The 13814-nt window shown below is 48.8% G+C and overlaps 1 protein-coding gene across 2 annotated transcripts; it reads left to right on the forward strand.

Annotated features, from left to right (window-relative positions):
- The first annotated feature begins 3227 nt into the window (after positions 1-3227).
- On the forward strand, positions 3228-13150 carry KCNE3 (potassium voltage-gated channel subfamily E regulatory subunit 3). 2 transcript variants are annotated; one of them, XM_036028818.1, is made up of 4 exons: positions 3228-3346; positions 4432-4558; positions 8347-8496; positions 11614-13150. In XM_036028818.1, the coding sequence occupies exon 4, from the start codon at positions 11653-11655 to the stop codon at positions 11950-11952; it is 300 nt and encodes a 99-aa protein (XP_035884711.1). In that variant the 5' UTR covers positions 3228-3346; positions 4432-4558; positions 8347-8496; positions 11614-11652; the 3' UTR covers positions 11953-13150. The 2 variants fall into 2 exon arrangements, with proteins under 2 accessions (XP_035884711.1, XP_028372421.1); XM_028516620.2 differs by lacking the exon at positions 3228-3346 and having other exon boundaries at positions 4420-4558.
- Positions 13151-13814: the final 664 nt, after the last annotated feature.

A 13814-nucleotide genomic window follows, 5' to 3' on the forward strand; every position in this document is an offset into this window, starting at 1 on the left:
TCCTGGTCTTTCCTTTCATGACATTCATTCATTCACTCAGTAAAGTCTCGGGAAAGTTAACTCTGCGTTGGCTTAGTGTTGGCTCTCATGTTGGCTCTCATGTTGTAGGTGAGGAGTCAACAAGTAGAGTAGACAGTTATAACACAGAACAGTAAGTGCTGTGGTCAAGGAAAAAGCAAGGGGCTATAGGAGAATGGGCCTCCGTATCACCTGGGTCAAGCAGGAAGCAGATGGTCATCTCACGTCGGTAATTTGACAAGGCTCTATTTAAAGGGGGTGGGCAGGAGGTAGGGCAAGTGGAAGGGGTGGTGAAGTACCCTGGGGTTTGAAGCATTTGGGCATTATTGCCTCTCCGGGCCTCAAAGGGAGAGAAAAGGGGGTGACTGCAGGAACCCAGAGCTGGGGAGGGCAGAGCACTGAGGTTGGCCCAATAGGAGCTGTGAGCTTCAGTTGAGGGATGCAGCGAGAGCAGCAACGGCAAAAGATTTTTTAATAATAAGTTACATATATAAAATGATGTTAGGTATTGTTGAATCACAAGGCAGGAAAGGAGGTTAGGGAGGGCAGAAAAAGGGCAGGATCAGAGTTTGTAAATAGGATGGTCAGGGAAGGCCACACAGGAAGGTGTCACTAAAGCAAAGACTTGTATCTCCAGGTGAATCTTTCCCTGACCCCTTCCGTTAGCCCACCCTTCAAGTCCTAAGGGCAGGCCCTTGTCCTGAACTTAGAGTTCCTTGAAGGGTCTTCTCAGACTATGGTCCCCAGGACAGGATTTCTGTTTCATTCTTCTTTTTCTCATCGAATAACAGCAGAAGCTGCCGCTTTACAATGGCCCCTTGGCCAGCCGCCTTCCCTAACAGGGTGTCTGCCACATCCTCACTGCAGAGAAGGGGAAGTGGAGGAAAACTTAAGTTTCTGAAGAACTGAAAAAGAGAATCAAGATTAAGCATATACTTTATGTCTCCAATAGACACAAGAACCAAAGGTAGAAGTCAAAAAGAAGCAGTTTTTGTCAAAACGTGAGAACACCCTTACAATCAGAACTTGGCTGCCTCGGGGGCGCTGAGTTCTGGTCACTAGAGGTGACCGAGAGGTGTGGGAAAGACACTGGGCAATTTCATGTCACAATGAAATATAGGAGATTCTTAAAGAAAGTATTTAACTAGTTAACTCTAAGAGTCCTTTCAACTTAGGTTCTACTGAATGATTCTAGAACTCTAAGATGTGTGATTCTAAGACTATGATTCTAAAATTTTATTAGAACAAGAGATAGTCCTTATCTTCAAAGAAATCACAACCCAGTAGGTGAAGTGGGCAAATAGTGACTTTTCTTTTTTGAATTTTTTTAATCCTCACCTGAGGACATTTTTTCACTGCCTAAGAGAGAGAGAAAGGAAGAGAGAGAAAAACATCATCAATGTGAGACAGAAACGTTGATCCACCACCATCTCATACACTCCCCAACCAGCGATAGAGCCAGCAACCTGGCTATATGCCGTGACCGGGAATCGAACCAGTTACCTTTTGGTCTATGAGAGAATGTTCCAACTGAGCCACACCAGCCAGGGAAATAGTTGCTTTTGATAACTGTAATAAACAGTCCTATAGAGTAAATTCAAGGCCCTGAGTAGACTGTGAGAAGGAACCCAAACTGAGCAAGGGTGATTTCCTCAAGGCTGTCAAGAACTACCTTCATTAGAATAGTTTGGGAATCTTTTTCTTTTTTTAATGCTAATTCCTGGGCTACCCTTCCAAATCTCCTGAATCAGAACCTCTAGAGTGCAACCTAAAAGTCTACTTTACTAAACTGAGCTCCAAGGTGAGTTTTAGGCAGAATGAAATTTGAGACCATGTGTGTGTGGGGGGGGGGGGGCAGGGCTCAGGATGACTTCCCTTGAGAGGTGATTTCCAGGCTAAGAAAAAGTAGCTGGGTCAAAATACACACCCACAGAAATAACAGGTTTTGATGGAGATTAACAATTTTGTATAACATTCCGTCCATGTGGTAGGTCTTTTCAAAATGATAGCCCAAAAGGAAGCCTAGATGCAACCTGAGATTCTGTGATCGAGGGTACGTGCCTCAGATGTCCTGGAACAGATCTTTGTTTGCCAGGGAGCAGGAGCGGGCCTGTTTGTTCTTAGTCATTGCAAGGCCACAGGCTGGTGAAGAGGGATCTGAGAAGGACTCCCCACAGAGTCCCTGAGAGGCCATTCCCAGGCTCTGTCCACTCCCCTGCCCTTAGCCTCTTGGCCATTTCCCAGCTGTCCCCAGTGGCTTCTCCTTTCTGGAGCCTGCAGAGTCACCAGCAAGGGAGCAGCAGTTTGAGTGAGCCTGGTGGCCAGAAAGTGAGGGATGTTCTGGGACAGGGACCAGTGAGGTGTGAGGCTGGACACCTAGTATTTAGGCATGTAAAGAACTATTGAGCCCTGGCCCAAGTGGCTCCACGGGCTGGAGCTTCGTCTGTTAACTGAAAGGTTTCAGGTTCCATTCCTGGTCAGGGCCCATGCCTGGGTTGCTGGTTCCATCACCAGTCAGGGTGTGTATGGGAGGCAACCAATCAACGTTTCTCTTTCTCTCCCTTCCTCTCTCTAAAAGCAATGAAAAAAAAAAATGTCCTTGGTGAGGATTTAAAAAAAAAAAACCAGCAACAACAACAACGTGGAAACTTAGAGGGAGGGGACGTAAGCTCTGCCACTAACGTCCTTGGTGAGCCTGGTCAATTCCCTTCCCAACCTGGGCCTCTGTGTTAGGATCCGATTTCTCCAGGGACCACTCGCCTTTAATGCTTTGGATTCCGAGATCTCATCTGACCCTAACCATCATCCTGTGTGGGATGTATGCAGGAATTCTACCTATTTTATCGCAAGGAAGACAAAAGACCCAGTGAGGAGCAGTGACTTGCTCACCACCACGCAGCCACAAGGAGCAAAGACTGGTTCCACCACCAACCAACGTTCAGCCTCACTTCTAGAGGCTAGATAAGCTGATGCGAAGAGAGAAGCTTTCTGTCTCAGGTCCAGGAAGCAGACGCTGCAGGGGACGGAAGAGTCGGAACCCACGGCGGGGTGAGGCGGTGCAGCTGGGCGGAGGCGTCGGAAGGCAGCCGGAGGAGAAGCGGGTGTGCTGGGGGGCGGGCGGGGCCAGGGGAGGGGACGCCCTAGGGAAAGAAAAAGGGAGCAAAGCGCAGGTCTGTACGCAGAACCAAGGGGGCGCGGGGCAGTGCAGGGCACCCGCTGCTCACAGCCGAGCCGACGGATCGAAGGGTGCAGTGCAGTGCACCCTCCTGCACAGGGCGCGGTGCCCCACGAGCAGACCCGCGCCCCTCCGAGCCTTGCGGAGAGGCAGGTAAAGCGTACCGCAGGGTTGGGAAAGCTGAGCTGTTGCGGGGAGTTAGAAATGAGGTATATTCTCGCCTCCCTTGAGACCGTAGAGCCGAGGAGGGGGGCGTTCAGATACGAAGCTGATCCTCCCCAGGACGGAGCAGCGGGGTTCCTGGGGCAGTTCGCAGGAGTACGGAGCTGGGCTCCAGGCCCGCCCTGCCTGGAAACGGTGGGAGTTCTGGAGGGCGGCACGAAAGCTTCTTGCATATCCACAGATATGCAAGCGAGCACCTGTGGGTGAGCAGGGAGTGCACACGCGGAAATGGCACTCCGGGACTCAGCCGGTTTTCATACCTGACGGGAGCCGCTTGCTCTGCAGAGTCGATGTGCCCATTGGCTACTGCCTGTATGCGCCCCAGCCCTGGGGAAAGCCTGAGGACTCCCCAAAACATCTCCTGCTGCTAATAACATAGGTCTAGGCTGGGAATCAGGAGATGAGTTCGTTTAAGGGTTATAAACCTGTGCGGGTCGCCCGCCCGCTTTGTGCCTTGTGCTGCTTTTCTTGAATCGCCGCTCGTAGAATGGGCCTCTGGGCCTGTTGCCAGCGCGCTCCCCGTGACAGGAGGGAAAAGCGGTCTGCACCTGGGAATCTGTTTTCACCCTTGTGTTGAGGCCTATGGAGAGTATCTCCTATTCTCCCAACCTACTCCAGCGGGAGAGGACTTGCCCAAGATCACACTAGGGAATGGAAAAGAGTCCACTTTGTCCACTTCACCTGCAGAGATGCGTTGTACACGCGAGAGCTCCACCGCGCACCCAGCTGCTCTGTCCCTCTGTCCCTCCGAATGAAGGAGACCCAATGCCAGAGCTTTCTCCTTTTCTTGACTCCTCCAGACATCAACAGCCTCCTTCATCCTCACTCACTCCCCACATCTCAAACACATTTCTATCCACAAACTGAAAAACACCTGCTAAGAGACAAGAAACCCCATCTTACCATTGGGGAAAAAGAGGCCCAGAGTGGAGAAGCAACTTAACCAAGATGCATGACTAGACACATTGGTAAAATAGGGTCAGGTCTCTTGATTACCACTCTGGTGTGTTCTCCAGCGACAACAGGACTATGGAAGGGTACCCCTGAATAGAAAGAGACTACAGGACTGATCAGAGAGGATGGAAGACAAGGAAGGCTTCTGAAGAATCAAGAAGGATAATATGAAACTGGCTTCTTCTGAAGGTAGCAGTACCAAGGGTGGGGAGAGGGGATGTAGGAATGGCTGTTCTTGGAAACCCTGGGGTGGCTGGGTGGGGAGGACACCAAGGGGGCCAGGCTGCCCAATAATGATCTCTTATGTTTATATAATACTTCGCACTTTCTGGAATACCTTCCCCCTAGAGTCTCCCCCAGGTCCCTTGTGAGGTAATCAGGGGTAATTATCCCATCTCATAGATGAGTTGCAGAGAACATTAGTACAGTGCTCAAGGTCACGTAGCCAAGCACACAACCAAGATTAGAACCATGAAAGGAACACTTGAAAGGCAAGATCACAGTCTGGGTGACTGGGAGTTGTGTGTGTGCAGTGGCCACGCCCTAGGTAGGTACACAGGGAAGTAGGTTGCAAAGCCACTGCCAGTATTTTGGGGCCAAGAATGTTTGTCCTTTGATTGAATGGGGTTCAGGTCAGGGAATGCCTGGGTTTCCAAAGGAGGCTTAGAGTTCTTCCTGCCCTGACTTACTTCCCCACCTGGCTGAGGCGGTTTCTTTCCTCTGACTCTCCTCTTTTTCAAACCAAATGGAATCTGTTTTGGCCTGTCCTTGAAGTTGTTTTTTAAGTAATGTAAGCTGTTTTCATGAATGTGTATGTGTGTGCTGAGGGGGAATGGTCTAATAAGTAGAGAAATTGATTGATTTATTCTTCAGTGCCTGCTATGTGCTCAGGCCCAGGGAATAAAGAAAGGTATGGCAGGTCCCTGCCCTCACATCTGACTATAAATATAGATTCTATATAGATACTCACATATAATTTCAGTACAGCACGGTGCTCTAACAGGGGTTTATGCAAACCACTTAAGGAATAGACAAGAGGGAGGGACTAACTAGCTAGTGAGTGGGGAAGTGGTGTCTCAGGACAGGGTCTACAGAGGAGACATGGAGCTGCATCCTGAAGGCTGCAGGAGTTCACCGTGCGGATGGAAAGAAGAAGCGCGTTCCTGCACAAGAAAACAGTATGAGCAAAGGCAAGAGGTGTGCAAGTGCAAGGAATGTTTTGAGAATGGCCTGTAGCTCAGTGTTATGGGGCACAGGACACTGGGGAACGCTGTTGTGAGATGGGACTAGAGGCAGGGTCATATCCAAAGGACTTTGAATGATGTTTGGAGAGGGTTAAACTGTCTTACAGGCAATGGAGAACTTATAGTGGAAGGATCTGTGGACTGGACGCCTGTCGTCCCAGCTCTACCCCTCCTCGCTATGAGACCTAGAGCAAGTGATTTCCTCACTGGGGGATCCTCTCTTTTCCCACTGGCTGAATGAGGGGGTTGTACCAATGACATGATTATTTAAGGGGTAATCAATCAACTCAGATTCTATTCCTGTGTCTCCTTCCAACTATATGTTAATGTCCATTCCTGCAACTCTTCTCCCATCCTTTGGCCTCCCAGTCCCTGGTGGTGACAAGACCTCCAGAGGGACCAGTGGCAAAATTGTGCATCTTAGGAGTTATCTTTGTATTCCCTACATGCTTTTTGTGACTCCCCACCCACCCTGCCTCTCTCTACAACATTTCTGGGCACTTACGACGCTCCTTTGTAAAAGTAGCTGCAACAGAGCAATGGGTGAACCAGAAAACCAACGGCAGTGTTTCACTTTTCCCCAGAGAAACCTGAAATAATATCTCACTAAGATATCCAGGTCAGTCTTCAGATCACAGTTGTACACCTCTATCCCCAGGTCAGAGGTCAGGTGAGTTCAAGTCAACATTTAGAGAGAACCTGTCAATGTGGAAGGAATAGTAGCAACAGAATGTGGAGGAAAAGAGTGTGCCGGCTCGTCCAGCACACCGGGGTAGGTCTGGAACAGAAAGGGCCATGGAAGAGGAGACTAAAGGAAGACTAATTCCTTCTCCAAAACTTACCTCCTTGCCCCCTTACTGGATCCTCAATTAAGATTGGTGAGGATCTGCAGTGCAGGAAGAAACCGTCGTCATGGAGTTAGAGGGGATGATGCCCAGGACACAAGGAGGCTGTTTGGTGTGATATGCTGCTCAAATGTCAAGGAATGTCACCATGAGCAGTGAAATGAGCTCCTGCGCAGCACTCCCGCAGGCCTGGGTTGTAGTCTGCACTCAGCCGTTTGTAGCCTTGTCATTTTGAGTGGGTCACCTTCACCTTCTGAGCTCCAGTTTTCCAGTCTACAGAATGGGGGGTGGCCTAGAATCCAGATGCTAAATGAACTTTAAAAATCTCTTTCAGCTTGACCGGATCCTTCCTAATTGGTCTCTCTTCTGTTTCAAGTGAAGGGCGTGTAGGGCAAGAGCTCTGTCTCCCTCATCATTATGAACTTCATAATCAGTGACTATCTTGAAGGGGGAAGCCAAGGAGCACAGAAAGAGGAACAAAATTCCAATGTTCCAAATGCCTGGTCCCCAACTTGGGACCCAGAGGCAGGTCGTAGAGAACCAACCTGTCCCTTTATCGCCTCTCTGCCTCTCCTGACCCAACAGGACAGGACGCCCTTGCCCCTGGCTTCTTTCCCACCCCAACCCAGCCCCTAAAGATAAGTAACTATGGCTTCTTCCCTTCTCCCATCAGACCACAAGCATCCAGGCCTGCTCAGAGAGGTCCTGGAAGGAGGGTCTGAGGGCCCCCCCCCACACTGTCCCCATGCCCCCACTTTCTGCACAGATTCTGTCTCCTCCCCAGGCTAGATCACCATGGCAGGTAAGCTGTTAAGAGGAAAAATGAACAATTCAAGCAATTCAGTTTTCAGATTATCTAGGTTGGAATATTAAGTGTAGCTCCATCCCAGGGCTCAGAATCCTAACTTGTAAGGGAAAAATTCTACAGCCTATCTCATGATTTGAGAGGCTCTAGAACATTCCTGGAATGCCTGTCCCAACAGCCTACCCAGTCTGCTCTGATCTCTCAGTGTGGTTTCATGACTCATGTCACAATGTCCTCTAATGTCCTCATGTGACATTAGAGCTGACTAAAACTGTACAGCAAAACCCCTTTTGTCACAGATGCAGACAGAAGCTGGGGCCCAGCAAAGGGAAGTCACGTGCCCAAAGTCACATAAGTAACAGCTGAACCAAGACCACTCCTTGAGTTTCCATTTGCTTCACCGTGAAATGAGGGCAGTTAGACTGGACGGGCTCTGAAGGCCCCACCAACCTCTGTTCTACAAAAAGAAAACCACCACTGTGTCTGTGGGGTGTCTAGTGCCAGGCACTGCGTATTTTTCTTCTCTAATTTTCACAATGAGCTATGCTACAGGTAGTGTTGATGCCATGACCATGATTATACCTAGTCTATCCAAATAGCTAATTGGGAATATCACTGTTCCTATGTAAAGCATCGACCCAACTGCCAGCTGCCGTTCTGCCACTTACATCATTCGCTTGACTCTCAGGCCCTTTCAGCCTTTCAGAGGCTCCTTCCTGCTAAGACACCAACACTGTTGGGAAAGGGAATGCCTTAGGCTGCACTATTAGCTGGTCCCTGAGAAGGAGTCCATGTGTTAAACTGAGCTTCCTCCATGAAGCTTCCTCAATTGAGACCCTGTGAGCCTGGAGTTAAGGGACAGCAATCAGATGTCCATTGGCCACTGTATAGTTCCTGTAACTCTAACCCCAGGCTGGCCTGGCCCAGCTGCTGCAGGAAGGGGAGGGGAAGCAGGAGGGTGTCAGAGCCCATAGCAAGGCTATTACACAACCCTTGGAGCCCCGCCTTGGGTGATCTGCCCTGGTTCTGGAGTTTGTTCTGTGTCTGGTCCCTTCCTTTTCTGCTCCCCCTCCTGCTTCCCAGTCCTGGGTCTTCCCCACTGCTGAAGTGAATGCTAAGACCCCCAATGTGTCCAGAGACATTCTGAAGAGGTTGAGGGGCTAAGGAGCCTTGGGGCACCCAGAAGGAGATTCCCAAAGCCAACTCAGAGCCAGAGAATTTGCCTGCTACTTGGTGAGTCTTCCAGACCGGCATGGCCCTCCCTCTGCCCTGTCAGTGCTACCCCCTGTAAGAGAAAGAAAAAAACTGGTAGCAGTGACTGCCCTGGGGAAGTGCCCTGGGCTGCTGGGAGCAGGGAGACTTCACCTGCACTGTGGGTGTCCTGTGTATACATATTTACTCCTCAAAAATAAAATACAGATTTCCACTTTAATGGGAAATCATGTTTACATTCAAATATACATTTTTAAAATCTTCACCACAGTGAAAGTATATGGTCAAGAAAGCCCAGAGGGAGGCAAGGCAGGGGTGATCATCTTTTTTTTTTTTTTCATTGTGGTAAAAAAATAAGACATATAGCTTAGAAGTGACCATGTTAACTATGTTAAGTGCACAGCTCAGTAGCGTTAACTACATTTACACTGTTGTGCAATAGTTTTCTAGAACTTTTTCATCTTGCAAAACTGACACTTTCTATCCACTGAACTACACCACCTTATGTTAATCTTTTTTGATAAATAAGGAAACTGAAGCCCAAAGAGGGTGAGAAATTTATTTCTCTCAAAGCAGGCTCCTCCAGCTGCTTACACTATCTGTCTGCTGTCGACCTGTAACACTGGCTGAGACCCCTTCCTCCCCAAACCCTTGCATTAGCCATTCCCTCCCACAACAGCTTCTCACGTCTGCCCCTGCCCCCACCTTGTCATTCCCTAGGCCCCTGCTCAGGACTCGGTGTCTTCCAGCTGAACTATTTCAAGACCCTTGTCACTGGGCTTTCTGCCTCAAGTCTTGCCCTCAGCTGAGTCCACATAATAGCCAGTGTCGTATCCAAACACAGATCTGATCTTTCTGTCCCTTTTTCAAGTACTGTTTCATGATACTTCTCCACCTGCAGGGTAAAGTTCCAGCTCCGCACCGTGGCACTCAAAGCCCTGCGTGATCTGGTTCAGGCCCGTATCTCCACCCCACATCCTGTGGCATCCTCTCACGCATCCTACATGCTAATCTCTTTATGCTACTTTCCATTCTTCAGAACATTTTATGCGCTTTCCAGTTGTCATGCCTTTGCTCATCTGTTTCCTTTTCTTGCCTTTTCTGCTTCCTAAAAACCCTCCAAGGTCCACTGAAATGCCTCCACCACTGTGAACACTCTCTGAGCCCTGATCAAAATTCATCCCTTCTTCCTTTAAGCCCCAGCAGACTCTGGCATGTCCCCTGCATTATGGAAGAGCTGGCAACGTGCCCCTGAGTGCGGTGGGGACTGGGTCTGAGCCTGCCCAAAAGTAGGCCTCCAAAAACCATGACTGGATGAATGATTAGCTGAACCAATAATTTCATTGTGCTGCTCCTGCTTTCCATTGGCCCACACGAGGACAAAAGAAGACACACATTTCTTGCCTGACAAGTGGGGTAGTAGATGAGACCTATGCCTCCTGGATCTTAACTCGGCAAGTGCTCATTCTCTTTCCCTCCTCCATTCACATAAGGTAGCCCAAGTGCTCTAGAGCATGGGGCCCCAGAAGCCTTGCAGGAAATGTGGGCCAGTCCTAGGTGATTGCTGTATCATTTAGATTCTCCCCCCACCCCAGCTTCTGCATTCTTAGAGCTGTTCATGAATATTTATTATGGTCATAACTAACTGTCATCTTTTCTGGGAAAGAGACCTTATGGTTAATAATCAGGATTGTTAACTTTGGTTGGCTGGCAGCTCTGCCTAGATAATGGAGGGTTTAGAACTAGTCAGTGAACTCAGGGCGCTGGGACCATGGAGAAGTCCCTAAAGTAGCCACATTTACTGGAGACTGTTGAGGAAAGGAGAACACCCAGCCAGAGGCGGGGTAGACCTCCAGGGAAGGAGAAGTCCTAGTCAGTCTCAGGATAGACCCCCTAGACTTGAGGGACAGACACAGCTCTGCTGACCACGAGCACGCGGCCTGCTGATACCCTTATCAGTAACAAGACAACAGCCACACATTGCCTTATATGTAAGTGCAGGGCCAAAGGGAAGGTTGAGATGATAAAGCTTGTGGAGTGTGGTCGAGGGGTGGGGAGCATTCAGTGAAAGTTTCCAGAAGGAAGTGGATGTGGAGCCTGGTTTAAAGGGGATGGCATGTGGTTTTTTAGAGACCAGGATGCAAGGCTGTCTTTGGATGTTTTTCTATATTATAGACTAAGGATCTCTGAGGAGGAAAAGGAATATTTATTATCACCTATTATTTGCCAGGTAACATGGTGACTGTGTCAGAAGGCAGGATGGTTGAGGTGCTGTGTCTTGTCTCTCTGTGGAAGGTGAAACCCCAAACCAGACTGAGTGCCCCATCGCTCCCCACCCTCAGGCCCAACCCTGTCCTCTTCACCAGTGCCTGAAGTGGTTATCAGCCTCTCCCTGCCTCCCCAGCCACCTCCTTTCCAGAAGTATTCCCAACAGAATCCTTCCAAAAAAAATCCTAAATAACTAGGAATACTGAGTGCTTGGGACATAGGTTGCTTGAGAGGTCAATGACCCCACCCTCTGGTTCCAGCCAGGGTGAAATCTAAGCCATCCCCAAACATCTAAATGGTGTATGTGGAGTATAAGAAGGCATTGTGCTAAAGGAGAATTCTGAGGAGTATCTTCCAATAATGCAACACAGTCCTACCAAGAGCTGGCATGAAAGTCAAGGAACTCTGAGCTGGCCAACAAAAGGCTGGACTCTGTCTGAACTCTACCTCTAAATGTTCTCTGGGATCACGGTTAAGCCACGTGTTCTCTCTGGGCCTCTGCTTCCCCGTATGTAAAACAGAAGGAGTTAGATTAAATAATCCCCGAGTTCCTTCTAACTGAAAGCTCAGTGATTTACAGAATCCAAAGAAAGGACAAATCAATGTGGATTACAGTGGTCGAGGAAGGCTTACTCCACAGGTACCTACTGAGCACCTGTTGAGTGCTGCCTTGAGTGGTTGTATATAGCAGTGAGTGACACAGACATAGTCCCTGCCTTCATGGTGCTTGCAGTCTTATGGAGAAGACAGACAAGGAAACAAGCAGAATGAACTGTGATGTTGGGGTTTTAGCTGGGGTCTGAAGGACTGAGGAGGTCATTCAAGCTGCAGGTCATGAAAGCCACCCTTTCTCTTTTCTGTTGCCACCAGAGTGTCCTCCGATTCTTCCCCACCTGAATCCCTGTTGCTATGGAGACCACCAATGGGACTGAGGTCTGGTATGAGAGTCTGCATGCTGTTCTGAAGGCTCTAAATGCCACTCTTCACAGCAACTTGCTCTGTCGGCCAGGACCAGACAACCTGACTCAGGAGCGGCAGGCCAGCCTACCCGGCCGTGATGACAACTCCTACATGTACATTCTCTTTGTCATGTTCCTATTTGCTGCCACTGTGGGCAGCCTCATCCTGGGATACACCCGCTCCCGCAAAGTGGACAAGCGCAGTGACCCCTACCACGTGTACATCAAGAACCGGGTGTCTATGATCTGATGCTAGAAACCCAGGATGCTGAAGATCAAGACACCTGAGGGTTGATTGACTTCTGAGGCCTCCAGAACTCAGCCGTGGCTCCCGTCAGGCCTCAGTGTTCCTATGTGCAAGGTCAATGAGACACAGTGCTAAGGGGTGTCATTACTGGGCTGGGAGAGAAGGGCAGACCTAGGCCTTGTGGGGGAAAAAGGACTTTTTTCCAGCAAAAGACTTGATAGACATGATAGACAGTGGGAACCATGAACAAATATATACAAGTAGCAAAAGATAATAACTAATGACTGGTCTAATGGCTGGAGTATCATGGGCCAGGGACTTGAGGAAGGAGAAAAGGAAGTCGTGGCAGAGGGAAACTAGACAAGAAGGTGTGCGGAGGGTATGTGTGTGTGTGTTATCTTCACTGACTGTGAGAAGCAGCAATGATTATCCCATGCGACAGAGAGGTATAGCGTTACTTATTTTTACATGTTCACACTTGATGTTTCTCATGATTTCCCCCCGGGAGGGAAGCAGGGCAAGTGCCATTCCGCCCACTTGGGCTAGAGCTGTGCCATGACCAGAACTTGAACTCTGGTCTCTGTGCCCAGTGCTTTTTAAGACTCTGCCACACAGGGTGAACCCAAGCCTAAAAGGCAGACAATCCTGGGAGCCCTCCTTCAAAAAACTCCTACTTACGCACCTATTACAAAAATATATTACCATTTGACACTTCTGGGGCCTCTCTTAAAACCTTAAGAAGGAGTCGTGCCTGTGCAGGGCTCTGAATGCCAAGCCTCCTTAGCTCCAAGGTTCCTGTGCTTCCAACCAGGTCACAGTTGTCACGGTGCCCTTCCCAGACACAACCCCTGCCACGAGATCTTCACTACCTCAAGTGTATAGCCTCTTCTGTTTTGACTGAGTTCTGGGAGAAACTTTCTGATACCAAGTTTCAATCTGCTTCCATGAGATTATCATCACACCTGGAAGGTCACCATATGAAAAGAAGCTGAGTGTGCAAGGCAGGTACCTGGCTCTGTGGAAAGGGAACCAGTCCTGATTCTACCACTGATGTGAGCTGTGACACTGGCTGAACACTCCCCTCTCTGATCTCCTCTCTCCACAGCAGAGTGAAATAGTCAGACTTAAAGTCTCTAAGAGTGCTACCAGTTCTGACATTATAGGCTCCATGTACAGTAGGTTGAACCATATAAAATTACTGTTTGTGGGTCAAAAACAGCTGAATATCAGCATTTGATGTGGGTCAGTCTAGTCTGTGCAGTCTAGCAAGGCAGGTGGATACTTCACTAGCTTGAATCCCAGGCTGGGGCCTCCTGCTGTTTGGTTTGATTTATAGTTAAGAAAGCTCTGTGGGGTCTCCAAAAGGCCCTATCAAAACGTACATTTTTATGTATAGCAAAAACTCTGAAAAAATATTTTGATGTCAGTTATCTTTGAGGAGAAAGATTACGGGTGATGTTCCCTTTCTTCTTTAAATTTTTATGTACTTTTTGGTTTATTTGACCATAAGTATGTTACCTGTATAATACAGGATGGGAGAGAGGGGCAGAAAGCTACTTCCACTTTGAAAAAATAAAAATAAATGTCCATGTATTTGTTGAACGGAGGGTCACAGAACACCTGTGCTCCCACGAGGAGTTACGTTCACTCCCTGCAAATCTGCAAAGCCTGTGTGTGCTCAAGACTTTCCTTACCACTCCTTGAGGGAAAAAGTGGAGACCTGCTTAAGAAGATGTGACCTGTGGGAAGACAGCAGACTCAGGCGTCTGCAGCTGGATGGGACTTCAGAGGCCACCAATCCCAAATCCCAAATAAAATATGGAATGAAGTCAAGTGTAAGAATGAGTGGGCAGGTGATGGACACT

This window comes from Phyllostomus discolor, chromosome 6 (assembly GCF_004126475.2).
Source record: "Phyllostomus discolor isolate MPI-MPIP mPhyDis1 chromosome 6, mPhyDis1.pri.v3, whole genome shotgun sequence".
In the NCBI taxonomy this organism is placed as follows: Eukaryota; Metazoa; Chordata; class Mammalia; order Chiroptera; family Phyllostomidae; genus Phyllostomus; species Phyllostomus discolor.

Coding starts and splice junctions, on each gene's coding strand:
- KCNE3 (XM_036028818.1), top strand. CDS start 11,653: ATGGAGACCACCAATGGGACTGAGGTCTGGTATGAGAGTCTGCATGCT.